The sequence below is a fragment of the Myotis yumanensis genome, unplaced genomic scaffold, assembly GCF_028538775.1.
Source record: "Myotis yumanensis isolate MYYU_CA2020_CCGP unplaced genomic scaffold, mMyoYum1.0.hap1 SCAF_1, whole genome shotgun sequence".
Classification (NCBI taxonomy): Eukaryota; Metazoa; Chordata; class Mammalia; order Chiroptera; family Vespertilionidae; genus Myotis; species Myotis yumanensis.
The window spans coordinates 133,536,046-133,562,699 of NW_027223752.1; the positions used below are offsets into that span (position 1 = coordinate 133,536,046).

A 26,654-nucleotide genomic window follows, 5' to 3' on the forward strand; every position below is an offset into this window, starting at 1 on the left:
CCTCTGCCAGGTGTCTGGCAGTGTTGCAGCAAGTCAATGAAGAACATCTTAAAATTCCCCTGATAGCCACCAGGGGGCGCCTTAAGTGCCACTAGCAAAACAGGATCTAAAGAAAAAGAAAAAAGAAAAACGGAATTTAAGTGCCACCTCGGAGTGGGAGAAAGGTGACAAGAGTGAGTAGCTGGCATTTGCAATGTCCACAGGGGCCCGTGGGTTCTGATGCAGGTGGCACATTGGGTAGACAAGCGTCGGCTCTAACAAGAAAGCAGGCAACTGCCACATTGTGCTGCAGTGCTGTAAGAATTTGCTAAGACACTATTTTGGATAAATTACATAACCTCTTTGAGGCTCAGATTCCAAAATGGAAAATAAGAATAATACCTACATCACAGAACTGTTGTAGAGATTAATATGAAATAATATATTTAGAAGTCTCTGATACCTGCCACACACATTTGTTTCATCTTCCCCATCACCTACAGAGAGAATACATACTTGTTAATCAAATAGTGCTTACCTTGAACACATCCTCTTGAATTTTATTTTATATATATATATATATATATATATATGTGTGTGTATTATATATATATATATATATATATAAATATTTAAATCCAGTTGACATGGAAAATAAAAGTAAACATAAAAAACTGAAAGGCTGGCATGCTAGGAATTAGCTTAAATGCAATCATGCCTTATTGTATTGACAAGAACGCTCAGTAACTACATTTACGCATCCAACACATGTCCCCAGATCATCTGATTAACCATTGTCACTCTCCCTCAGGCACAGAACCTCTGAATATCTCCCATTCCTTCTTCCTCCAAACTGGCTCATTGCTAAATGTTAAGGGATTTTTGTTGTTTTTTAAAATTTGTGTGTGTGTGTGTGTGTTGTTTTTTTCCTGCACTGTTACTAGTAAGTCTCTGGGACAGTCTGAAGCCATTTCTCGTATGAAATAGATTACACTAAATGGCAGTTTTGCATCCAGACTGTTTCTTACGAGAGGTTCAAACACTGTAGTTAAATTCATTTCTCCCACCTGCATTCTTGACAACATAATCAGTGGATGCTTCTTCAGTGGATCCAATTTATTCACATTTGATTTTGAGACTCTTTATCAAATTATCCTCATTACATCCCCTCCTGGTTGCACTCATGGATCTGTTCCCTGACAATTATGCAAGAGACATTAGGTTTCCTTCTTTCTCCTGACATGCCATCAGAGACACCTGCTCTCTCACCCAAGATCCAAGAAGTCTTTCTTTTATTCCAAATTCATCTCAAAGCCAATCTCCTCCAGGAAACTCATGCCAGCAATGCTGTTATGTCATATCTGTCCCACTAAACAAGACCACTTGAACATTTAGTCTTCAACAGGGCTAAAAACAAAACAAAAAAACCCCAATAGTCTGTGACAGACAGTCTTGACTGGAAGATAAGCGCTGCCATGCTATATATCATTCTTAGTCTATGTTGTCTCTATGCATCTGTGTTGTGCTTGACAATCTCTGAAGTGCTTTCTTTTGCACCACTTCCTGTATGAGCTGGGCAGCCTTATAGCAACCACATGGAATGGGTAGGGTAGCTAATATTGTCCCATTTTATAGCTAAGATAACTGACACTCTATAGCAGGGGTCCTCAAACTATGGCCCGAGGGCCACATGCAAATACAAATATTATATTTGTTCCCGTTTTGTTTTTTTACTTCAAAATAAGATATGTGCAGTGTGCATAGGAATTTGCTCATAGTTTTTTTTTAAACTATAGTCAGGCCCTCCAATGGTCTGAGGGACAGTGAACTGGCCCCCTGTTTAAAAAGTTTGAGGACCCCTGCTCTATAGGGTTAAGAGACTTGCAAAGGCTACATAGCTAGTGGGGGCTGAGACTTGAATGCCTTTGACCGCCCACCGGGAGTGAGTAGCACTCCCGAATACTTGCTGTCCGCCTCTTTTGTCTCTCTAATCGCCTTCTGCTTCACGCTTAGAGGGACCTGTCATTGGATTTAGGGTTCACCTGAGTAATCCAGGATGATCTCATCTTGAGATCCTGAGGTTAATTGCATCTGCAGAGATTCTTTTTCCAAATAAGGGCACATTTACAGGGGGATAGAACATAGACATATCTTTTGGAGACCACTATCAACTCCCCTCAGATGTGAATTATGGAAATTGTACGACATGGTTGCTGGCTTCAAGAAGATTGTGATGGGGTTGAGGAGCCAAGGCATACTGTTCAGAGGCAATTCTCCAGGGGTCACTTACATTTCTCCATGTCTTGAAAGCAAGGCACTGACTGTTCTTTGTTCTGGATTATCTCTACAAGGATAATTATATAGCAAACAGCCTTGGAAGAGAGAGATGGTGTCCCTCTTCAGACACATTTACTTCCCATTATTAAAAATTTGGTTCGCCCCCACCTTGAGCACTGTTGATGGGAATGCAAATGGTGCAGCTACTATGGAAAACATTATGGCAGTTCCTAAAAATATTAAAAATATAATTACCACATGACCAGCAATGCCACTTCTGTGTATATACCCAAAATAACTGAAAGCAAGGCTACGGACAGGTATTTATACACCTATGTTCATGGCAGAATTATTCATAATTTCCAAGAGGTGGAAGCAACCCAAGTGTCCATTGATGAATGAATGGATAAACAAAATGCAGTATTTACATACAATAGAGTCGTATTATTCAACCTTGAAAAGGAAGAAAATTCTGACACATGCTACAACATACATGAACCTTGGGGATACTCTGCTAGGTGAAATAAGCCAGTCACAGATGGAGAAATACTATATGATTAAATTTATATAAAGTACTTAGAGTAGTCAGAATTAATAGGGACAGAAAGTAGAATGGTGGTTTCCTGGGGTTTGAGGGAAGGGAACATGGGAGTTGTTTATCTGTATAGTTTCAGTTTTTCTTTTTTTTCTTTTTTTAAATCTTTTTATTTTTAAATATATTTTTATTTATTTCAGAGAGGAAGGGGAAGGAAGAGAGAGATAGAAACATCAATGATAAGAGAGAATCACTGATTGGCCACCTCCTGCACACCCCACATTGTGGATTGAGCCTGCAACCCATGCATGTGCCCTTGACTGGAATTGAAGCTGGGACCCTTCAGTCTGCAGGCTGAAGTTCTATCCACTGAGCGATGCTGGTCAGGCTAGTTTCAGTTTTTCAATATGAAAAAACTCTAAAGACTAGTTACATGACAACGTGAATATACTTAACACTACTAAATTACAGACTTAGAAATGGTTAAGATGGTAAATTTTATGTGTATTTTACTGTCACTTCTTTAGAAAGCAAAAATTATAATCCTACTAGAGGCCTGGTGCACAAAAATTTGTGCACTTGGCGGGGAAGGGGGGGTCCCTCAGCCCGGCCTGTGCCCTCTCGCAGTCTGGGGGATGTCCACCTGCTGGCGTAGGCCTGCTTCCCGGGGGATCGGGCCTAAGCTGGCAGTCAGACATCCCTCTGGCAGCCCGGGAGCCCTTGGGGGATGTCCACTTGCCAGCAGGGAGCAGGCCTAAGCTGCAGTCGGACATCCTTAGTGCTGCTGAGGAGGCAGGAGAGGATCCCACCACCACCACCACCACTGCTGTGCTGGCAGCTGTCAGCCTGGCTAGTGGCTGAGCAGAGCTCCCCCTGTGGGAGCGCACTGACCACCAGAGGGCAGCTCCTGCATTGAGCGTCTGCCCCCTGGTGGTCAGTGTGTGTCATAGTGACCAGTCATTCCCAGTTGTTCTGCTGTTAGGGTCAATTTGCATATTACCCTTTTATTATATAGGATAGAGGCCTGGTGCATGGGTGGGGGCCAGGTGGTTTGCCCTGAAGTGTGCCCCAGATCAGGGTTGGGGTCCTGCTGGGGTGCCTGGCCAGCCTGGGTGAGGGGCTGATGGATGTTTGTAGGCGGGCCACAGCCCCTTCAGGGTGGGGGAGGGGGGGTCCTGCTGGGGTGCCTGGCCAGCCTGGGTGAGGGGCTGATGGCTGTTTGCAGGCTGGTCAAGCCCCCCAGCGGGGACCCTCACCCCATGAGGGTGTGGCCAGCCTGGGTGAGGGGCTGACGGACATTTTCAGGTTGCCCACAGCCCCTTGAGGGTGGGGAGGTCCCGCTGGGGTGCCTGGCCAGCCTGGGTGAGGGACTGATGGCCGTTTTCAGGCTGGCATGCCCCCCCGCGACCCAAACTCCTTTTTTTTCTTTTTTCTTTTTTTTTTCAGTGCCTCCTTGAGTGGAGGCCAGGGAGGGCTGGAAGCAGGTATCTGGGATTTATTTATCTTCTATAATTAAAACTTTGTAGTCTTGAGTGGAGCCCAGGGCTGGCCAGGGCAGGCGGGAAGCTTGGCTTCTTCCATCGCCAGGGGCAACCCAAGCCTCCTGCTCTCTCCAGCTCTGTGGCCACCGCCATCTTAGTTGGGTTAATTTCCATATTCACTCCTGATTCGTTGGTGGGCATGGGTTGTGGGTGTAGCAGAGTGATGGTTAATTTTCATGTTTCTCTTTTATTAGTGTAGATATAATAAAGAGGTAATATGCAAATTGACCATCACTCCAACACAAGTTGGCCCCCCCATGTGGTCAAAGATGGCTGCCCCCATGTGGACATAAGATGGCCAGTAGGGGAGGGCAGTTGTGGGTGATCAGGCCAGCAGGGGAGGGCAGTTGGGAGGGACCAGGCCTGCAAGGGAGGACAGTTGGGGGGGACCCAGGCCTGCATGGGAGGGCAGTTGGGGGTGACCAGGCATGCAGGGGAGGGCAGTTGGGGGTGACCAGGCCAGCAGGGGAGGGCAGTTAAGGGCAATCGGGCTGGCAGGGAAGCAGTTAGGTGTTGATCAGTCTGGCAGGGGTGTGGTTAGAAGTGATCAGGCTGGCAGGCAGAAGCGGTTAGGGGCAATCAGGCAGGCAGGCAGGAGAGCGGTTGGGAGCCAGTAGTCCTGGATTGTGAGAGGGCTGTCCGACTGCCTGGTGGGCCCAGTGGGTTTGGGCCTAAGCGGGCAGTCGGACATCCCTCAGGGGGTCCCAGATTGGAGAGGGAGCAGGCTGGGCTGAGGGACACCTCCCCCCGCCCCCCACCCATGCATGAATTTCATGCACCAGGCCTCTAGTAGTCTAAATAAAACCAGATCAATTATACAACTATAGTCCTATATCTGTAACAGCAGATGAGCCAGGCAGATAAGAAATTCCCAAGGGCCTCTTTTAGCTCACTGATAGCTACTCTACCATACTCTCTTTCCCTAAATAAATCTTGGATCTGAGAGTCTGGAAGATGCCACTTGGTTCCAATCCCCCAAACTTTGGAAGTAAACCAGGGAAAGAAGCAAATATTTTAGAAGCATAGTGAGTTTTTATACATGACAGTAAGATTTGGGTCATCTCCAGGTCATCTGCAAACTTTGTCCTCCTTCAAACTATTAATAATGACAAACATTTACTAGTATATTATACTAGAGGCCTGGTGCATGAATTTGTGCATGGGTTTGGTCCGACCAGCTCGCTCTGATTGGGGCTGATCGGGGCTGGCCGGCAGGGGGGATGGGACGCTGGAGGTTGGCCGGCCAGGGGGAGGGGCCGCAGGAAGGTGGCTGGCCGGCCCCACTCCTGATTGGTCTGGTTGGCCAGCCACAGTGCGCATCATAGCAAAGGGTTGTTCTAGTCATTCTGGTTGCTTGGCTTTCATATATATAAACTAGAGGACCACTACACGGATTTGTTCACCAATGGGGTCCCTTGGCCTGGCTTGCACCTTCTCGAAATCCGGGACCCCTTGGGAGATGTCAGATAGGCAGTTTTGGCCTGATCCCCACAGGCCCGATCCAGATAGGAGGGAGCCCAATCCTGTGTGTTGAGCATCTGTCCCCTGGTGGTCAGTGTGCATCATAGCGACCAGTCGACTGGTCATTCAGTCATTCGGTCGTTCAGTTGCTTAGGGATATATATATATATATATATATATATATATATATATATATATATTTCAATCCAGTATTGAACAGACATCTGGGCCAACTCTTTTCCATTCCAAGGAACAGATGTCCTCTCTTGTTTTCTAGTGTTTAATTGGTTTTTTATGCTCTCATTTTATTTCTCTGAGATTATATTTCTTATTGATTTTGAGAGATTCTTAGTCAAAGTTTTTTTTTAATTCAAATAAATATATAACTGCTATGCTTTTTTTGCTTTGTATTTTAGAAATCTTTTATTTTAAAAATATTTTTATTAATATTTAGAGAGAGAGGGAGAGGAAGAGAGAAAGAAAAGTATTGATGTAAGCAAAACACCAATTTACTACCTCTCCTACTGGGAATTGAGCCTGAAACCCAGGCATGTGCCCTGACCAGAAATCGAATGGGCAACTTTTGGGTGCACAGGACAATGCCCAACCAACTGAGCCACACCAGGCAGGGTTGCATTTTAGATATCTTTTAGAGACCCCTTCAGGTAGGCTATAGTGACTGATCTAATAGACTCAGTCAGGACCCTATTGGTTACTCAACCAGGTTACTGTTAACCCAACTCTTCATGTTTACAGGAATAAGCTGCAGGAAATTCAGTGATCTATATTTGCCTTTATCCTAAAGTCTGAAGCCAGAGGCCACATGTAACTTTCTACCTCAGAAATAGTTGCAATTGTGAAAAGCAGTATTGTATTCCTTCAGGTTTTGGCCCAATTTTGTACTTCTTATGTTCAGAACCTCAGCTGGCTTAACATCAGTCAGTCATAAAAGGCTGATGGACTTTGAAATCACTCTGTAATTTTTGTCTTTAGCTACTTCTATTGCATTGCATTTTAAGGGCATAGCCCCCCTTGTAGGGGTGGGGGAAACGTCACAAAATGTTCCTAATACCTTCTGCAAAAAAATGTCAGGTGGTTTTTAAAAGTCTTATTTCCCTCATTGAGTAGTTTCTGATGATTATCTTTCCATTGCCTCTGTAGAACATTCTGTGGCCTGGCGAGACCTTGAACACCACTCAGTACAGGAAAGCAAAGGAAGCGCTGCTGTGTACAGATGGCAACAACAAATAGGAATCTGAACTTCATTTGCCTCTTATGTGGCAATCCATGGAGCACCTGTTTTCCCTCCTCCGTTTACGGGAAGAGGTAGTTTTAACTTAAAAGCCACCGACTTTTGCTTGGAGGTCTAGGTCATGACCTTCACTTGGGGAAGCCCCAGTGGTCTGCTTGAAACTGCCCAATCCCCTACATAACTCCCCATCGTCGTGGACAACATCCCCATTTTCCCCCCAAGAGGGTTGTTGTGGTCTGAGCCAACTGTCTGCGTCCAGCGAAAACAGGGGCCGCTCCAGAGTTTTTCTGTCAAGAGTTTAAGGGTTTCGAGCCAGATTGGAACAGGTGGAAAGGCTGGAAGCCCTGTTTTGACTATGATTTGCTACTGTATTGGAAATTTAGCTATAGATATATGGAATTTTTAAGTGTACATGGTGGGTGGTGCGGGGAAGGCTTCTGGAAATCTCTTGGCACGCCTGCTCCTGAGTCAGAAATCTCTGCCGTGGTTCAAAGCGCTCGCCAACATGTAGCGATGTAACATCGCGTGGCCTGTGGTCCAAAAATGAAGACGCGCAGGATTTGACATCTGCAGGCTGCGGCATTCAAAGACAGACGCGGGGCTGAGGCGCGGGACTGGCTTGGGTTCCAGGGCTCGCCCCTGGCGGCCCGCCTCGGATTCACATCCCACAGCCCGCGGATCTCCCCCACCCCCGCCCCGTGTCGGCGGGGAGCTGCGCGCGGTGGGCGGGCCCAGGCCGGGCGGGGCGGGGCGGGGCGGGCGCGCGCGCGCCGGGGCTCGGGCTCTGAGCGGACGGCGGGCGGCACTAGAGGGAGCTGCTCGCGCCGCCGTGGCCGCCGCGCTGGCCCCCGCGCTCGCGGCCCCTGGCGCCGCCTCCGCAGCCCGCGCTGCCGCGATGGCGGAGGACAGCGAGTCTGCAGCCAGCCAGCAGAGCCTGGAGCTGGACGACCAGGACACTTGCGGCATAGACGGGGACAATGAGGAGGAGACCGAGCACGCCAAAGGGTAGGCGCACGGGAGCCTCGGGCTCCGCTCGGACGCGGGTCTTGGGACGCGAGTGGCGCCCTCCGCCGCTCCGAGGGGGCGGGGGTCCCCGCGTGGGTGCGCCCGGCCCAAGACCGTGGTGAGGGCGGGTCGCGCGGCCGGCGGCGCAGTGGCGCGGGGGAAGCGAGGCCCCTTGGTGGGCGGGGAGGCCGGGGCCCGGTGCGGGGACCGGCGACCGGCGACGCCGCTGTCACCTGCCACGCGGCCCACCGGCCCTCGCGCATTCCCGCCGCCGGCCCGCCCCGTGTGTGTCTCGATGGGACCGAGGGAGGCGCGGCCCCCTTCCCGTTATGGTGGTCCGGTTGGTGGGGGGAGTCGTCCTTCTCTCCCGGTTCCGTATCCTCTCCCGAAGTCCCTCCAGACCCTCCCACCCCTCCTCCAGCTGCCGCCACCGCCAGAAATGAAAGAGGAGCTGAGCTGCTGGCCAGCGAGTGGTGTAGATTTGCCCCCGCTTCCCCGGCGGGGTCTGCAGAAAGTTGCGTTTCCCCTGTGCCTCTCGCCTCGCGCCCCGCCGGGCAGGGGGCGCCCCTGGGGTCTCGGCCTTGGCGCCCCTGGCGACGCGCAGGGTTGCGGCGCCGAGCGGGTCCGCAGACCCTGTCTGCCTAGCTCTCCAGAGCAGGGCTACCCCCTGATTGCATGTCGGTCTAGGGGTCAGGTCCCGCAGCCCTCACCAGACCCAGCTTGTAGGGACAGCTTTCGATCCTCAAGGCCAAACGCACAGTGCGTTTTCACACCTGGTCGGGTTTCGCCTGCCTTTTCACAGGGTCCCTTTTCTCCCCCGAGGACTGGATTTGCTCTCCGTCGGAGAAAAGATTGCTTCCGGTTAAGGGTGGTATTGAAGTTCTCTTTTTAGCGGCGGGGGGTCATTTTAAATAAAGACTGGCGTCCTTAAAGGTGGTGTTTGCAGTGACTAGCCTTTCCCCCATTGGATTCAAACTATGCGCAGGCACAGAACACTTCATGCAGCCCCTGATAAGTAAGATTTTGCAAACTGTGGTGACTGATGAAGAAGTGGGTCAGCTTAAAACCATGGTAAGGGAGCCCTTAGTCACAGATGGCTTATTTATTCAGTTCATGCAGAGGATTCTTTAAATGATCGGTGCTTTAAAGTGTAAAGCATTTGCATTCTATTTAACGTCTGCTTGAAGATTTATTTAAGACAGGAACTTTCACTGAGCTTTAATGTGTTATAAAATATTAAAAGAGATCAAAAAGAAAAGCTGACTAGCTGTATATACCATTTTCGAGTTGCTTTTCTTATTATATTTGCAGTGAATACTTCAGTGGCAGCTGCAAGGACCCTACTAGTATGCTATAATTCAAGTCTAGAATGCTTTTTTAGAAGAGGAAAGGAAATTCTACAGAAATCTAAGACTGAGTTTTGTTTACACAGTGATAGAAATTTGCCTATGATAGCTGTCTAAGTGTAGACATGTTTTTGAAATGGCCAGAAATGGGCCCAGATGCATATGTGGTAGATTACCCCAAAACTTCAGCGCCTGTCCATTATCTTTCTGGAGTAAACCTAGGACTTTTCCTTCTCCCCTGTAATTTCTGCTTATTGTTCTTGTTCTTTGAAAGTTTGGTTAATACCTCTTTGCTTATTACAACAGTCAAAAATATCCGCAGTACAAAGAATTATTCATCTCTGTGCCTGTTGATTGGGGCCTGTCCCTAGCAGCCTTGCTGTAGGCTCCGTGACATTCCCAAGTTAGCACCCAAAGTCATCTCCATGCCCTCTTCAGTGTTTAGTTTTGTATATTCGCACATTAAATATATGTTAACACGCTTACCCAGAATTTAGGAACGCCCAGTGGACTGAAATGTTTTAACCCAGAGCAGATAACATAGCTCCTAGTGGTAGAGATTGATTTCATGGGTTTATAGTTTATTAAGATTATAAGGAGATTAATAAAAATCCAAGTTGCTGTACTTGTTGGGCTGTTTTTTAAAATTTAAAGTTAGATAATATTTGCCAAATTTGGGGGAGTAATTATGTGGTTTTTTGTTGGTTTTTTTTTTTTTTTGGCTTGTGCATTGATGATATGGCTCAATAGAAACTTAGATTTTTTTTTAAAAGTAGCTCACGTTTGTAAATGTAAAAATTTGAGACTCTCTTTTTCTATTCTTGGCTTCTTTATTCTCCACCAATGTAAATTGAATGACAAATAAAGAGATTTTGTTACCTCTAGGTATAGGTCAGTACACAAAGTGGTAATTTACTAATTAGTACTCTTGTGGCCTGAAACGATTAATTTACCCCCACAATTGAATATAATGTATTTATTAGTTGTTTCAGACACATTAAGTTAAAACTAGAGTGTCAGATAAAACAGAAATTATCACATTAGATTTTGTTCCCAATATACATATTACTGGATGTGCTTTTCCTTTCATTTTCATAGGATTTTCTTTATGAACTAAAAAGATTATTTCATTTTGTGGGTAATGGTGGAAGTTCAGGAATGAAATATGATTTATGTTCAATTAAAAGCAATGGCTTGTGTATTATAATATACCTGCATCTCATTCTTTTTATATCTTACTTTTCATGGAAAATGTGTTCTTTGTTTAGTTTTTTGGCCCATCCAAGTACAAAAGTGGCATATCACTATAAAAATTCCACGAAATTCTAAAAATCATGGGGAAGGGGAGGGATTGTTCGTTTTAAATAGACTATCTATAGCTGAAGAATAGTAGTTTTATTATTTTCAAATAATATGCAACAATTACAACTAGACTAACAGCAGGGTACCTGGAAAGATTCTTTAAGTAACTTGCTTTAACAAATAATTTACAACTAGGGGAAGTAAGTAGGTCTTTGAAAAGGTCATGAGGGAACTTGAAAACTTTAAAGCAAATTAAAAGTTCTAAGGTAATCTTGTTTAAAATACTGTTACTTCCTTAGCAAGGACTTTCTATAGGTAAAAATTAACTTCAACTATTTTCTTGTCCTTGCACCATTGATACGCATTTTCTCCATTTGTCAAATACATTGGACCGTGGTCATTATCTCTTATTCAGCCTACCATCCCACATTAAACATACTTATTGTCCAGTGTTGAGACAGGGTCACACTGTTGGCCCCAAATAAAAATTAGCATTTAAGTTGGCAACAAAACCAAAACTCTCTTCTTGCTTTACCAGTACTGACTTTCAGAATGTACATTTCCAGAAACATTGATGTTTTTCATCTTCTTTCCATGCACAGAGCTTCTCCCTCAATATTCACGATGGTAGAACAGGAGCACGTGCCAAGAATATTTATATAGGAAACAAAATAAGCACATATGAATATGCCTTTGTTGGCAGATAAATGACTAAATTATTCCCGGGACATATAAAAGATTTTTTAATATTTGAGGGCTATTCCCAGACCTTTCAAATGTTTTTTTCCCCCCTTAGAAAAATTAAACATGTGGTATTTGGCAAAGATTAAAACTTTGGAATTCTTTTAATAAAGAATATAATCTCTCTTCTTTCACCCCTAATTTAGAAGAAGAAAAAAGAACTTTTTTTCTGTGCAGTATTTTGTTACTTCTGACTTTCTCTGTTGATATTGATTGTGGGACCCTTCTCCTTTGTCAACTGTGAAATCAGTGGGACGATGCAAAAATAACTGCACCCTGGCCCGCAGGGATCAGTGGTTAGACTGTCAGCCTGCACACCAGAGGGTGGTAGGTTCCACCCGGTGCAGGCCTCCTCCCCCCACTCTGTGGGCGCTTGCAGGAGGCGATCAATCACTGTGATGTGTCTCTCTCAGATCGACCTATCTCTCCTCTTTCTCTCTGTCTTCTTCCTCTCTCTCTCCCCTTGCACCTCCCTTCCACTCTAAAAATCTGAAAAAAATATCCTCATTCTTTGGGTGACGATTTAAAAAATAACTGCAACTCTCAATCAATTTTTCTGTTTTTCTCTTTATGATGGAAAATTTAAGAGAAAATTTAAAGCTGCCCTTTCTGAACTTGATCTGTTATCAGTTGTATAAATCTAAATGGAAAGGTGTGTTAACAGTCTTTGTACAAGGAACCTCCCCAAGTCAAGAACTATATAGTTTGAAGTTATCAAATGGCTGCTCAGACTTGCATGTGAAATGGTGATACCACCTTTGAGCCCAGAACAAATCCTTCCCAGAGCTTGGCTAAGCTGTAGAAACTTTCTAAGTATAGAATACGTACTGTGCCGTCTTGAAATTGTTCATTAACACAAGTATACGCAATATATATATATATATAAAGGAGTCACTGGTTAACTCAGAGATTGGAGCCAAATTCTGTAGTAAGTTCAAGAAAGAGGTTGGTTGATTGGTATGTTGTTATTCCATCTGAAATATGTTAATGGCCTTTACTCATTATAAGAGTAAAATATGCTCATTAAAAATTCAAGCAATAGGACTTATATGCAAGCATAAAGGCCTAACCAATGGACACAGACAACGGGGGGGGGGGGGGGGGTGTGAGGGCATGAGTGGGGGGGTGGGGTGGAGGGGTAATGTGGGGATAAGGACACATATGTAATAACTTAATCAATAAAAAAATTAAAAAAAAAATTTCAAACAATAAAGTGTATAGTGAAAGCCCTGGTATCTTATTACTACTATTCACAGTTTAATCAACTCACATTTTAATACACATATAAAGTATATAGTTAACATAAGTAAAATCATATTTTACATATACTCATTTGTTACCTTGTATTTTTCATTGACTATTAGTGTTCTCTGGTAGAACTTTCTATGTTGATGGAAATATCCAAAGCAGAGGTCACTAGCCACGAATTTCAGGTCACTAAACTGAATTTTTAGTTTTATTTAATTTAAATAACCCAGTGTGGTCAGTGGCTCGCATATTGGACAGCTCACATCATATCCTATCTTTGAATTTTATAAGCTTTTGTGGTACTCAGAATACTTCTTTATTCTTTTCTTGTCTTTTGCAGAATATGTCAGATTTTCATTCTTTTTTTTTTCCTTTGGTAATTTAGAAGCTCTATAGCCTACTTTTGTTCTTCAGGGAATTATCTTTAAATTTTGAACAGGCATGACTTATCTGTAATTCTCTAGCAATGTAAAAAATTAACCATTCTCCAAAATATTTTACTGAACAAGAAAAAAATGTGCAGAATGTTTTGACTTTCCCTTTCTTTACTTTTCCTAGGTTTTGTTGAAATAATCTGGGATTTTAATTCCATGTGGCTTCTTTTATTTTTGCCCTTATACCAGGGGTGGGCAAACTTTTTGACTCGAGGGCCACAATGGGTTCTTAAACTGGACCGGAGGGCCGGAACAAAAGCATGGATGGAGTGTTTGTGTGAACTAATATAAATTCAAAGTAAACATCATTACATAAAAGGGTACGGTCTTTTTTTTTTTAGTTTTATTCATTTCAAACGGGCCGGATCCGGCCCACGGGCCGTAGTTTGCCCACGGCTGCCTTATACTCATGAAACCTTTTTTCATAACAGTTATAGTCATATCCATAGTATCAAAACATCTTACACTTTTCCTGACAGCTTTTTGTTTTAATCCTCATGATGTTTTCTCCATTGCTTTTTAAAGAGAATGGAAGAGAGGGGAAAGACAGAGAGAAACATTGATGTGAGAGAAACACATTGATTGGTTGCCTCCTGCACGAGCCCCGACCAGGGCTGGGGCTGGGGAGGAGCCTGCAAACAAGGTCCGTGCCCTGACCAGAGTTGAATCTGGGACCCTTCAGTCTGCAAGCTGAGGGTTGCACTACCCTCTGAGCCAAACAGGCCAGGGCAGCTTTACTATTTTTATTGCTTACCTCTATTCTTTGTAAACCACACCCTTATTTTTTGAGGACTTTTTCTCATTTTTTTTATTAGAATGTGCAGATGATTTATTTTCTTAATTCTTGTATGTTTGAAGATGCTTTTCTTTTGCTCTCACAAATTACATGGTGTAATCCTATATAATAAAAGGCCAGAGGCGTCATGACCGAAACGACCAGAGGCCAGACCACCATGGCCCCTTGTGGGCTGGCCCCGCCCCCAAGCAAGCAGTTAGGGGCAATCAGGCAGGCAGGCAGAGTGGTTATGGGTGATCAGGTAGGCAGACCAGCAGTTAGGGGTGATCAGGTAGGCAGGTAAGTGGTTAGGGGCGATCAAGTAGGCAGGCCAGTGGTTAAGGGAGATCAGGTAGGCAGATGACCCCTCGCTGGGCTGGCCCTGCCCCCAAGCAAGCAGTTAGGGGCAATCAGGCAGGCAGGCAGAGTGGTTAGGGATGATCAGGTAGGCAGACCATAAGTTAGGGGTGATCAGGTCAGCAGGCCAGCCATTAGGGGAGATCAGATAGGCAGATGGCCCCTTGCTGGGCTGGCTTTGCACCCAAGCAAGTGGTTAGGGGCAATCAGGTAGGCAGGCCAGCAGTTAGGGGTGATCAGGTAGACAGATGGCCCCTTGCAGGGCTGGCCTCGCCCCCCAGCAAGCAGTTAGGGGTGATCAGGTAGACAGTCAAGTGGTTAGGGGTGATCAGGTAGGCAATCAAGTGGTTAGGGGTGATCAGGTAGGCAGGCTAGCAGTTAGGGGTGATCAGGTAGGCAGATGGCCCCCTTACGGCTGGCCCTGCCCCCCAGCAAAAATAGAGGGAGGCCCAGGCCAGCCAAGCTATCGCAGCCCAGCCTGTCGCCTGCAGAGGGAGGCCACCGGTGGCAGGGGAGGGGGGGAGCAGCACGGCACAGATGGCAAGCAGTGGCAGCTGCGGGGGTGGGGCCAGCTGCCTGCAGCCGGGGGAGGGGAAGCCCCCATAGGCCCTGTTCTCAGGCCAGGCCTAGGGACCCTATCCGAGGGGTCCTGGGTTGTGAGAGGGTGCAGGCCAGGCTGAGTGACCTCCCCGAGTGCACAAATTTTCAGACCTTGAATTTTGGACAATTAAGAGACTGCTCTCAGAGGGAGAGAGGACTTCCCAGAACACTGCAGGAAGAGATGGCCCACAGGGGGCAGTAATACATTCCCTTTGGTGGACGATGATGTCTGACGTTGTCTGATGAGCTCTCCCTTAATTGTCCAAAATTCATGCACTGGGCCTCTAGTTCTGTAATAATAATTTTCCTTCAATCTCCATAAACATTGTTCTATTCTAGCCTTTAGTGTCACAGATGTTGTTTCTCTGCCGATCTGCTTCTCTTATATAGGAAACCTTATTCCTTTTCTTTGTTTTGATTTGTGTTTAGTCTAGAAGTGCCTAGGATTTTTCTCTCTTTCTATAACCCAAGGGTTTCCACATCCTTTTACCTTCTAGGATCGCTCTTTTCCTTAGTAAGTAAACAAAACGGCCCGGAGTCATACATGTTGGTGGGGATTTCTTGGGGACTGAGGTTTTCTTGGTCCTCTGGCACATCCATGCTACTGCCAGCTCCCCCATCACTAGCTCCATGTTTTGGGCCCTTTTAGTATTTCTCCTTAGACATTATCCTGTCTAAATACAGTTAGCGCTCTTTCATTCCTACCCCACTCCAAGAATTACTAATATAAGCCACTTGCTTGTGCATATCACTTACTGATGGTTTTGTAAGTGAGAAGGAAGGTTTGATTATAGCATAGGCAGAAAACAACTTCAAATTCAACGTCAGACATCATCGTCCACCGAAGGGAACGTATTACTGCCCCCTGTGGGCCATCTCTTCCTGCAGTGTTCTGGGAAGTCCTCTCTCCCTCTGAGAGCAGTCTCTTAATTGTCCAAAATTCAAGGTCTAGCTCCTCTGCCCTTTTCTCAAAAACAAACAAAAAAACAAACTTGAAGTGATTCCCTGCGCAGTACGTTGTTACTTCTGTGCATTGTTGAGATTGGCTGTGAGAAATTCTTCTCCACTTCTTTTCCAAATTCAGGGTCCAGCTCCACTGTCCTTTCTTTTATGAAAACTTCCATGGTCATTATAACCCAAGGTCCTCTTGCCTTTACTGAATGTATCCTTCACGTAGCACCTTTCCACCAGTCACATCCCCCTGCCCCCATCTCCCCAGTCATCTTCTAAGGCAGATCATTGTCTTACTGCAAAAAAATCTGTGCCTCATAGAAATAAGTGATTTGTCCAGGGTCACATGGCTGGTAAGTGGGCAACAGAGTTTTTTGTGACTGTTATTTAATGTGTGTGTAACATCATCTACAAATGGACTCAAATTAAAGAAGGTTTTATTTTATTTTTTATATTTTGGGGGGTTAATCCTCACTCGAGGATTTTTTTCTCCATTGATTTTCAGAGAGAGAGAGAGGAAGAAAGGGGAGAAGAGAGAAACATTGATGTGAGAGAGACCCAGGTACATGTCCTTGACCAAGAATCGAACCCTAGACCCTTTGGTGCTCGGGCCGACTCTTGAACCACTGAGTCACACCAACCAGGGCAAGAATGTTTTATTTGAAATAAAAGCAGTTTACCTCAAAATAAAGTATGGTAGAGCTGTATTACACTTAGAATTGGGACCAGCAGTTCGCAAATTCAGGGTCTACCTATCTCTCTAGCCTTCTTCTGTTAGCTACTGATTGCCTGAAGACTGTTCCTTGGTTCACATTCTGCAGAAAGGATCTCATTGGTTTCTGGACAGCAAGGCATGGTCCAGTCAGCTGTGGTAGAGGGCGGGTGGAGGGAGGGGATTATCATGTAGTACAACAAGGCCACTTAGGCCACACCTGTAGTGAGGTCTGTAGTCAAAGTAGTTATCACAAAAGGAGAAAGTAAACAAGGCTGGCATCTCAGAACATGAGTGTTTGTCTGCCTGTCTACTTACAGGTAGACTGTGGGCACGGAGACTCCTCTCTTTGCAGTAGCTGGTACATTGCAGTCTCCCATCTTTGCAGCATCTTGTATTTTGCACACATTGGTGACTTAATAAAGATTTGTTGAATGTATTCCAGGGGTTCTTTGTCCCTGTTGACAAATTGATTTCTAATTTTAAAAAATTTCTCTCTGGGTGCATTAGGAATATATGAAGGATTTCCTTTTTCTAATTGAAATTACTTGGACTGTAGAGTTTTTGGTTGTATATATCCTATGTTGTATAGGGCTCAGCATGGTAAAATAATAGCTAATTTTATGAACTCCTGGATTGCGCTTCCTACTTTGTATATACAGTTTTTCTTATTGAGTAACTAGAGGCCCAATGCACAGGGCCGGCTGGGAGGAGGGGCCGCAGGTGGTTGGCTGGCCGGCCGGCCCCGCCCCCGGTCAACCTCCTGGTCGAACTCCCAGACAAGGGGACAATTTGCATATTAGCTTTTTATTATATAGGATTATAACAGATGGGGAGACTGAGGCTTATTCAAGTTTAAATAATTTATGCAGATTACATCTCAGATTAAAGCTTAGATCATGGGCCTTTCACTGACTGTAAAAATTTGCCGTTGTAATAAACTACATGGTCTCATAGACCATAAATAAGTAAAATAGAGTAATTTGTTTGATAATGTTTCAAGGTTATCTCCCCATAAGTCCTAGATTGCCAACTTAAGTGCTTCTGAAGCAAAATTCATCAATGTAATGGGTACCCTAATGTCAATGAATTTAAAATAAATGAATAAATGAAAATAATAGCTAATTTTATGAACTCCTGGTTTGCGCTTCCTGCTTTGTATATACTTGTTTTTAAAAATATTGCAGTTTGATTAGAGAACCGTTTTGAGTGTCTCTTCGGGTCTCCTAAAGGACTGCTTTTAATTATAGCATCAATACAATTTGCAGTGAGATCTCTTTTCTTTTTCTTTCCCGGGTATCTCATCTCCCTTTTGGATCAGGTTCAGTAGCTGCCCAAGTGTAGCCTCATACATATCAGCATCGTTTTCCTGGTGTCCCCTTCCCCCAGCACTGCAATCATGTAGGCCTCTACAGTGTCAGTTTCCTGGAAGAAGCAAATGGGCGGGGGAATGTGGTATTGAGCATCTCTGGGTGACAGCGCTTCTAGAGGAAACCTGTGCAGCAAGCAGGTACCCAGCTCTCATGCCCAGCCTGTTTAGCACTAGAGATGGGAGGGTAATGCTTTTCTTTTTTAAATTTTATTTTTCAATTACAGTTGACATTCAGTATTATTTTGTATTAGTTTCAGGTGTACACCATGGTGGTTAGACAATTATATAATTTACAAAGTGATTCCCCCCAATATTTTAAGTACACAGCTAGTACCATACATAGTTATTACAGTATTGTTGAGTGCTTTTGAATCCCTATAAGTTAGTGGCCTATCATGCTCTCCTAGCTGCAGAAGAAAATGCAGGGCACCCATTGGGGGTCCCTTACTGACTCGGGATTTAATTTTAGAGTTTCTGTTTTGTTAGCACATTTGGCTCTGTTACTGGCTTCATACACAAACATCAGGGAAATATGGGCTCCTTTATTCCCACAGCTGTGTTCACTCAGTGTTCAAATTCATGTAGTACTTTCCGAGATAAAGGTGGTGATTCATTTAATATGATAATTTCTCATAGTTTCTTCTCTCTCTCTCTTTTTAAAAATATTTTATTGCTTTTTTACAGAGAGGAAGGGAGAGGGATAGAGAGTTAGAAACATCAATGAGAGAGAAAAATCGGTCAGCTGCCTTCTGTACACCCCTCACTGGGGATGTGCCCGCAACCAAGGTACATGCCCTTGACCGGAATTGAACCTGGGACCTTTCAGTCCACAGGCCGATGCTCTATCCACTGAGCCAAACCAGTTAGGGCTCTCTCTCTTTTTTTTATGATGGGGTGGGGTGGGGGTAATACTTGTGTTTCACTACCCTCTGGGAATTTATTAACATTTTGTGGAAAATGAAGAAAGAACCAGAGAATGAATTTTGTTTTGTTTTCCCAACTGAAGTTTTTTTTTTTTTTTAATCTTTTTGCAGAAGCACATCATTTTTAATGTAGAGTGTTAGACTGTATCCTCAAGGAAAAAAGACAATGCCATGGTCTATTCATATGTACGTTTTCCTTTTCACATATTTACAAAATTGCAGATATACCATTCCTATTGTCTTAGAAGTTCCTGTTTGTATTCGGTATACCTTGAGCAATTTCCCAAGACATTTCAAAGCCCTTTTCTGATCATGTGAAGTTGCTCGCCAGTCCATCTGTGGCTCTATAGAGAGTATCATCATTTGCTTAGGCAGCTATTGTTGGGCCCCTTCTCCAAAGCAACCCCTTTTTTCCCTGGAACACGGAGTGTCTTTCTCCTCTCTCCCATTGGCTAGAGCAGTGGTTCTCAACCTGTGGGTTACAACCTCTTTGAGGGTTGAATGACCCTTTCACAGGGGTCGCCTAAATACATCCTGCATTTCAAATATTTACATTACAATTTATAACAGTAGCAAAATTACAGTTATGAAATAGCAACGAAAATAATTTTATGGTTGGGTTACAACATGAGGAACTGTATTAAAGGGTCGCAGCATTAGGAAGGTTGAGAACCACTGGACTAGAGTGTGCATGCAGTGGGAAGTCACTGTGGACCCAGTGAGCCCAGCAACATCCTTGGGATGGCCAAGAGCAAGGTAGAGAGAGCCTCGCTCATCTTCTTTTTGCAGAATCCCCCATGAGGGAAGCTGAGACTTTTCCATGAAACAATTAAAATTGAGCTCCTGTGTCAGATGTTGCTATTATTTTGGGACTCTACTACTCACAGCCTGACCTGTATGCTAAATAATATTACATCTGTATATTAGCTTTGGCTTTATCGACACCTTAATTTTTAAATTATTTTTGAATAGGTAGTATGAGCATATGGTACAAAATTCAAAAGGCACAAAAGGGTATCCAGTATAAAGTAAGTCTCATTCTCTCCCATAAGCAGCTACTCGTGCCAGTTTTTGGCTTGTCTTCTGGTGGTGTTCTCTACATACCCAGGGTCACGTGTGCATGCACAGTTGTGCTTGCACGTGCATTCAATGTTCCATTGCTGCTCTTCAGTTTTTCACTTAACAGTGTATATTGGAAGTCATTATCTATATATTGAACCATATAGACAGATCTCATTTTTTAAAGCTGCATGTCATATTGTTGAATAGTTGTACCATTATTTTTAATCTGCCCCTGTTAATACATCATGAGGTTACTTCCAATCCTTTGTGCTAATAAAACAGTGCTGAAATTAATATCCTTGAATGTGTATCACTTCTTCAGAATATTTCTTTTTAAATTTCAGAATATCTCTTAATATTTTATTTATTTTTAATCCTCACCCCAGGATTTTTTCCACTGAGTTTTAGAGAGTGGAAGGAGAAGGGAAAGAGGAAGAGAGAGAGAGAGAGAGAGAAAGAGAGAAAGACATGGGAGAGAGACACCCATTGGTTGCCTCCCACATGCACCCTGATTGCGGCCTGGGATTGAACCTGCAACCAAAGTATGTGTCCTTGACTGGGAATTGAACCCAAGACCTTCGATCTGAGGTTGGAAGCTCTAACCACTGAGCACAACCGGCCAGGGCCTATTTCTTAATATTTTAAAATCTTTTCCAGCTAACAAGTTTTAGGGAGTCAGTGTGATATGTTGAAATGAGTAGTAAGGCTGGAGGCAGGAACGTCTGCCACTAACCTTCACTTTGATTTTAGAATAGTCACTTAACCTCTCTTTATACATGTCTTCATTAGTGAATTGAAGAGTTTGTCTCTCAAAGTCTTATGATTTAATAAGTACATACTTTGTCCTGGGCCCGATCCCTATCCTTAGGGATAACAGAGTCTGGGAAGAAACTGGGTTGAACTGTCAGTACACAAGCCCATGGGTGGACCATACACCTTGTGCCTCAGGTGCCCATCATGCCCCATTGATCTTCTTGGATTAATTTTCTGCTGTTACAGCCCAGGGGTAAGAGGGAAAAGATAAATGTTGGCAAGAGAGATCCCAGTCCTGCCTTCTCTCTTGGTTTGTCCCAACTTTAAGCTATCCCTTGTAGGGATCATCAGCCCATTTCTCTGAGTTCTGGTATGTTTCTGTCCTTGTCTCTTTACCATCCCAAAGCAGACGATGACCTTTAACTCCCTTCTGGATTTGGTGGGTCTATCCTTTTATTTTGGAGAACTCCAGGTTCACCTTTGAGATTGCCGTTGAAAAGTGCCCTCTGCACAGCCTCACCTTTGCCTGTGACCCTTTACTTTGCCCATTGAAATCCTGTTTTTTATCTTCTGACCTTTGTTCTTGGTCACATGTTACAGCCTTATCCCTCAGCCCTTCTCAATTGCACTATCCTGTTTTCTCTATTTTTGTTATTCTCTACTTCTGAGCCATCTGTCTCTGGAATCCCTTAGCCTGCATATGCTGTGGATCTGTTCCGAGTTAGGAACTGACCATTATCTTATTGCTATCGCAGCCTCACTGTTCCTCCTCAAAAATGTAACTGCCTGAGATGGCATTTTTCCTTCCATACCATTCATAGCTTGCCCCTTAATCCTTCACAAGATTTTTTTGGGGGGTGGGGGAGCATTTTTTGTTTATTGCTACATTCTGTAACTACAAGGATTTTAATTTAAATATGGGACATACCTTTAATGAAAGAATTGACTAGGTCCATGATCAGCATTGGGATATACAAAAGAGGGAGGAGGAGGGAGGGAGGGAGGGGTGAAGGAGACACATTGATTGGTTGCCTCCCAATCGATGAAATGAAAATTAGATATGCAAGGAATTTAGAAAAACATTTGTGAGCATGAGTGATTAAAGGCTGTAGGAAATAGGGTAATTTTTTTACTAATTTGGACTATCATGAAGGATATATTCTGCCAGTTCCCTCAAGCTTTTATTTTTTAATTGATTTTTCTAATTGTTTTGTTCATCATTTCATATTTAGGAAGCAGTTTTACTGAAGAGGCAAATAAGTAAGCCTTTAAGAAATTTGTTTGTTAAATAGCTGAGCAATTCGTATTTAGTCTTTCAATTATATATGCTGATTTTAAAGATTCATAACAAATCTCTGGCATTTAAAATATGTCCTCCTTTGTTTTGATCTTGGACAATCTGCAAAGACAGGTCTTCACAAACTAAACTTCACACTAGATTAGTTTCTGGCCAATGAGTCTTGATAAAATTTTATTATGATTTAACATTAACTCATTAGAATTGGGCTTTTAGGGTGCATCAGATTTGTTTGTTGGTAATGTAATAATCATGGAAGGAGAAGTCTAATGAGATATAACATTTCCCGTATTTAGATTATGGTCAGAGTGGAAAGAATTGAAAACTTGGAAACAGCTAAGTGAAGACCTGTCTTTGCAGGTTGTCTAAGGTCAAACAGCTCAGGGGATTAGTTAAAGTGTAGCTCAGAAGCCAGCCAATGGAGTCCAGGTTCTACTCCAGCCAGGCCTGCATTGAATCAAGGGCTTCTGGTTCAGCCGCTGCACTGAGGCAGCCACCCTCTGCTCCTGACATCCATGTAAATATTGAAGTTGTTGGCATGACCTCTGCCCAAGGCTTCAGCCTCAGTAGCTGCGCCTGCCTCCTTGTTGATCTTTTTTTTTTTTTAATATATTTTATTGATTTTTTTACAGAGAGGAAGGGAGAGGGATAGAGAGTTAGAAACATCGATCAGCTGCCTCCTGCACACCCCCTACTGGGGATGTGCCGGCAACCAAGGTACATGCCCTTAACCGGGATCGAACCTGGGACCCTTCAGTCCGCAGGCCGACGCTCTATCCACTGAGCCATACCGGTCAGGGCCTTGTTGATCTTTATAATGATAAAGGTCATTATCAGGTTCCACCCCTCACTGGCCATAAACTTTAGGGCATCTTTGAGCTCTGAGCCTTCCAAGGGCTTCTCTAGGACTTTCTACTTTGATCAGAGATGATGTGGCTTCGAAGATACTCTGACAAATGTTTTCTGTATCAATCCCAGAAGGAGAAGGGACATGCTGAGAAAGGGATGAAGCTACCCAACCTACAGAACAGTTAAAATCTTACTTTAGGTCAGGCCGCACTAAAGCCAGATGCTGGCAGCTGGCAGCTTTGCTTCTTACTCTGGGTTGTGCATTACGTTGGGGAGAAGAAGGTTGAAGAAGTCATTACTGGAATTGCAAAGATGAGCCAGTGACAGAAACAAACTCACTCATAATTTCTTTAAGAACCTAAACTGCAGGTAGAATCCATTATTGAATTGGGTGACTACATGATCAACTTGTGTAAGATGGGTGCCCCTGACCCAGCATGAGGACAGGCTTATGGCCGGTACATGGGAGAAATTGACTGTGCCTTGGCCAAATCCCCACAGCTGTATGTGTGGGAATTCTTTTCTGTGGTGTACCTTTGAGTTACCTCTGCTGTTTTAAATCTTTTTTAAACAATAGTTTATTGGTTTTTAGAGAAAGAGGGAAGGGAGAGAAGCATCAATGTGCGAGCACAATATCAATTGGCTGCCTCCTGCACACACCCACCCGGGGATCGAGCCCACAATCTGGGCATGTGCCCTGACGGGGAATCTAATCAGCAACCCTTTGGTGCATGGGATGACACCCAACCAACTGAACTACACTGGCCAGGGCTAGGCTAAAGATCTGCTGCAAGTTAATACAACATAGGCTAATAAAAAGTCTTCAAAGATCCTAAACAGTTTACAAGAGAAGACCTAAAGATTGCCAATAAATACCTAAAACAGTGTTCAGCCAGTAGAAATACATAATCAAGAGTATAGTGTAGCAATTACATGGATTTGGAAACCAGGCTGGCTGGATTCACATCCTGGCTTCTGCCATTATTAGCCATGTGACTTCTATAAGTTACTTAATCTCTCTACATTTCAGTTTCCTCCTCTATAAAATGGAAATAATAATAATAATAATAATAAAAGACTTACCCCACAAAGTTGTGACAATTTGCAAGATTGTAGTCTGTAAGGTGCTTAGAACAGTGCCTGACAATAGTAAGTGTGTTAAATGTTAGCTGCTGGGCTGACAGTGATGATGGTGATGGTGGCAATGCCAGATTGTTCTCCAAAGTGGTTACATGAGTTTGCATTTCACCAGCAGTATATGAATGTTCCCTTTTCTCACATTTTCCCAATGGTATTAGACTTCAAAATGTTTGGCAAATCAGTGGATAAAAAGTAGAATCCGAGATTGTTTCCTTTTCCTTACTGCTGGTGAGGTTGAGCATCTGTTCGTAAGTTTATTGGCTGTTAGGGCTTCCTCTTTTGTGAGTTGCTTATTCGTATTCTCAGCACATTCTTCTGTCAGTCTTTTGTTTTCTTCTAATTGATTTTTACATTGATTTCTCATTCATCCAGCAAATATCTAGTGAGGACCTTTTATATGTCAGAACCTATTTTAGGTGCTGAGAATACAATGGACAATGCTGTTCTAGTTAGAGAAGACAAATGAATAAATAATACATTTTTTGCTAGCAATATGAAGGAAAGTAAAGCAGATTATTCATAATAATATCTCAGTGATTTCTGTGTGCCAACTATTAATACTAATTAATTAATACTAATTAATTAATTAGTATTAATACTATTAATACTAATTAATTAATACTAATTAATTTTATCCTCGAAGAATTTTTCTCAGTCTGTTGAGATTTTGCTTCCAGATATATCCTCTGTTTGGCTCAAACAAAATTTTTATAAAAGTTCTCTACAGGTTTGGCCCTGGCTGGTGTGGCGCAGTTGGTTGAATGTTATCCTGTCCTTTGCATGCAGAGGTGTCCAGTTCAATTCCTGGCCAGGGTACATACCTGGGTTGCGGGTTTGATCCCCAGTAAGGGGTGGGCAGGAGGCAGCTGATCAATGCTTCTCTATCATTGATGTTTCTCTCTCTCTCTCCCTCTTCCTTCCTTTCCATCTCTAAAATCAATAAAAACATTTTTTCTAAAGTTAAAAAAAAAAAATTTTATCCTCACAATTTTTATAACACTATTTATTGAAAACTTCATCTTTTTACAGATATGGAAACAGAGGCCCAGAAAGGTTAAGTAATATGCTCTAAGTCACACAGCTCGGAAGTAGTGGAGCCAGGATTCAAAACCAGGTGGTCAGACTCTAGCTAATGCCTACAATCTTGGTCAGGATATCATGTTCCTCTTTCCACTGTAGTGGAGGTAAAATGTGAAGGGCAAAGAGCTTTTTATATATTCTGACTATTAAAACTTTAACATGTTGCCTCATTTTGTCATTTTAAAATTTGGTTTATAATCACTTTGCTACAAAATGTTTAACTTTGATATGGTCAGGTTATCCTCCTTTAGCTTATGGTTTGTACTTCTGGGTCCTTGTTTAAGGAATTCTTTCCTTCACTGACATAATGAAGTTATTGTCTTACTCTTTCAGTTACCCATTCAATAGATATTTACTTCAGCATCTACTAGAGGCCAGACATTGTTCTAGGCACTGGATAAATATTAACGGAGCCAGCTAAAGTTTTAAGGTTTTGTTTTCCGAGTTTGGGTTTATAACTCGTTTGGAATTTGTTTTTGTCATTTGTGAGAAGTAGCAAAATAATTAAATTTTTCTCCATATAGGAAATCTGTTCTGTTTCGCTGATCTATTTATCTCTTCTTGGACTCTTGTATTTTTAATATTTTAGTTGCAATTAGAGGGGTTGTGATTATTATAGAAAATTTAGAACATGCTTTAAAATACAATGAAGATTGAAATCAACTATAATCCCACCATTTTCTATGCAGGAAATTGGAAATCAAGGGGGAAAATTGTAAAATAGTTATAATATCAAACTACTAATGGTTCTTGTGGTGGGGGAGCTCATTGATCTTCCTGCTGGAATCCTGTGAAATCCAAAATTGTTTCTTATCTTTGAGATTCACATGCCATAAATTGAGCTCCTTTGATGTGATCCTTAAAATTAATGTATTAGTGCCCTGGCCTCTTTTGCTCAGTGGTTAGAGCATTGACCTGAGGACCAAAGGGTCTCAGGTGCGATTCCCAGTCAAGGGCATGGACCTTGGTTTCAGGTTTGATCCCCAGTCCTAGTTGGGACACATGCAGGAGGCAGCCAATCAATGTCTCTCTCTCACATCGATGTTTCTCTCTTTCTCTTTTCCCACTCATTCCTCCCTTCTACTCTCTCTAAAAATCAATGGCAAAAATATCTTTGGGTAAGGATTAAAAACAATTAATGTATTAGTTATAGACTAATCGGCTATAACAAGTAGACCCTAACGTGTAATTGGAGGTTTACACAGTCGAGGTTTTCTTCTTATTCACAGGACAAGGAATTCAGTTGGATGGCCAAGGGACTTCCCTTTGTTCTGTCAGTCAGAGGCTAGCCTAGTGTCTCATCCTACACCTGCAACCAGTCAGCACAGGAAAAGGAGGAGCATGGAGGAGCACGCCCAAGAGGGTCTCTGGGCCAGTGAAGAGGCAGATACCACTTCCACTCCTTTCCCACTGCCCAGAACTCACTCGCATAGCCATACCTCATTTCAGGGAGCTGGGAAATATCTTGCTATGAGCTCAAGGAGAGAGGGTGAGGTGGATTTTGGAGGGCAGCTAGCAGTCTCTGTCTTATTTCTTCTGGAGCAATGTAACATGTTTACACTTTACTATAAAATGTGTTCCTTTGTTCATTCCAGTAAGCTATCTCTGTAGGATCCTTGACTACTTCTTTCAAGGGATTTGCTGGATGTGCTTATTAAAAAT

At 43.4% G+C, this 26,654-nt stretch overlaps 1 protein-coding gene across 3 annotated transcripts in view; it reads left to right on the forward strand.

Moving 5' to 3' along the window:
- Positions 1 to 7,846: 7,846 nt before the first annotated feature.
- NMT2 (N-myristoyltransferase 2) overlaps positions 7,847 to 26,654 on the forward strand; it is a 78,579-nt gene continuing 59,771 nt past the window's right edge. Inside the window, exons 1-2 of one of the 3 annotated variants that reach the window (XM_070431946.1) lie at positions 7,847 to 8,050; positions 9,004 to 9,065. In XM_070431946.1, the coding sequence (XP_070288047.1) occupies positions 7,941 to 8,050; positions 9,004 to 9,065 (172 nt within the window). In that variant the 5' untranslated portion in view covers positions 7,847 to 7,940. The remainder of the gene's footprint in view (positions 8,051 to 9,003; positions 9,066 to 26,654) is intronic. The other 2 variants (XM_070431937.1, XM_070431940.1) reach the window with 2 other exon arrangements.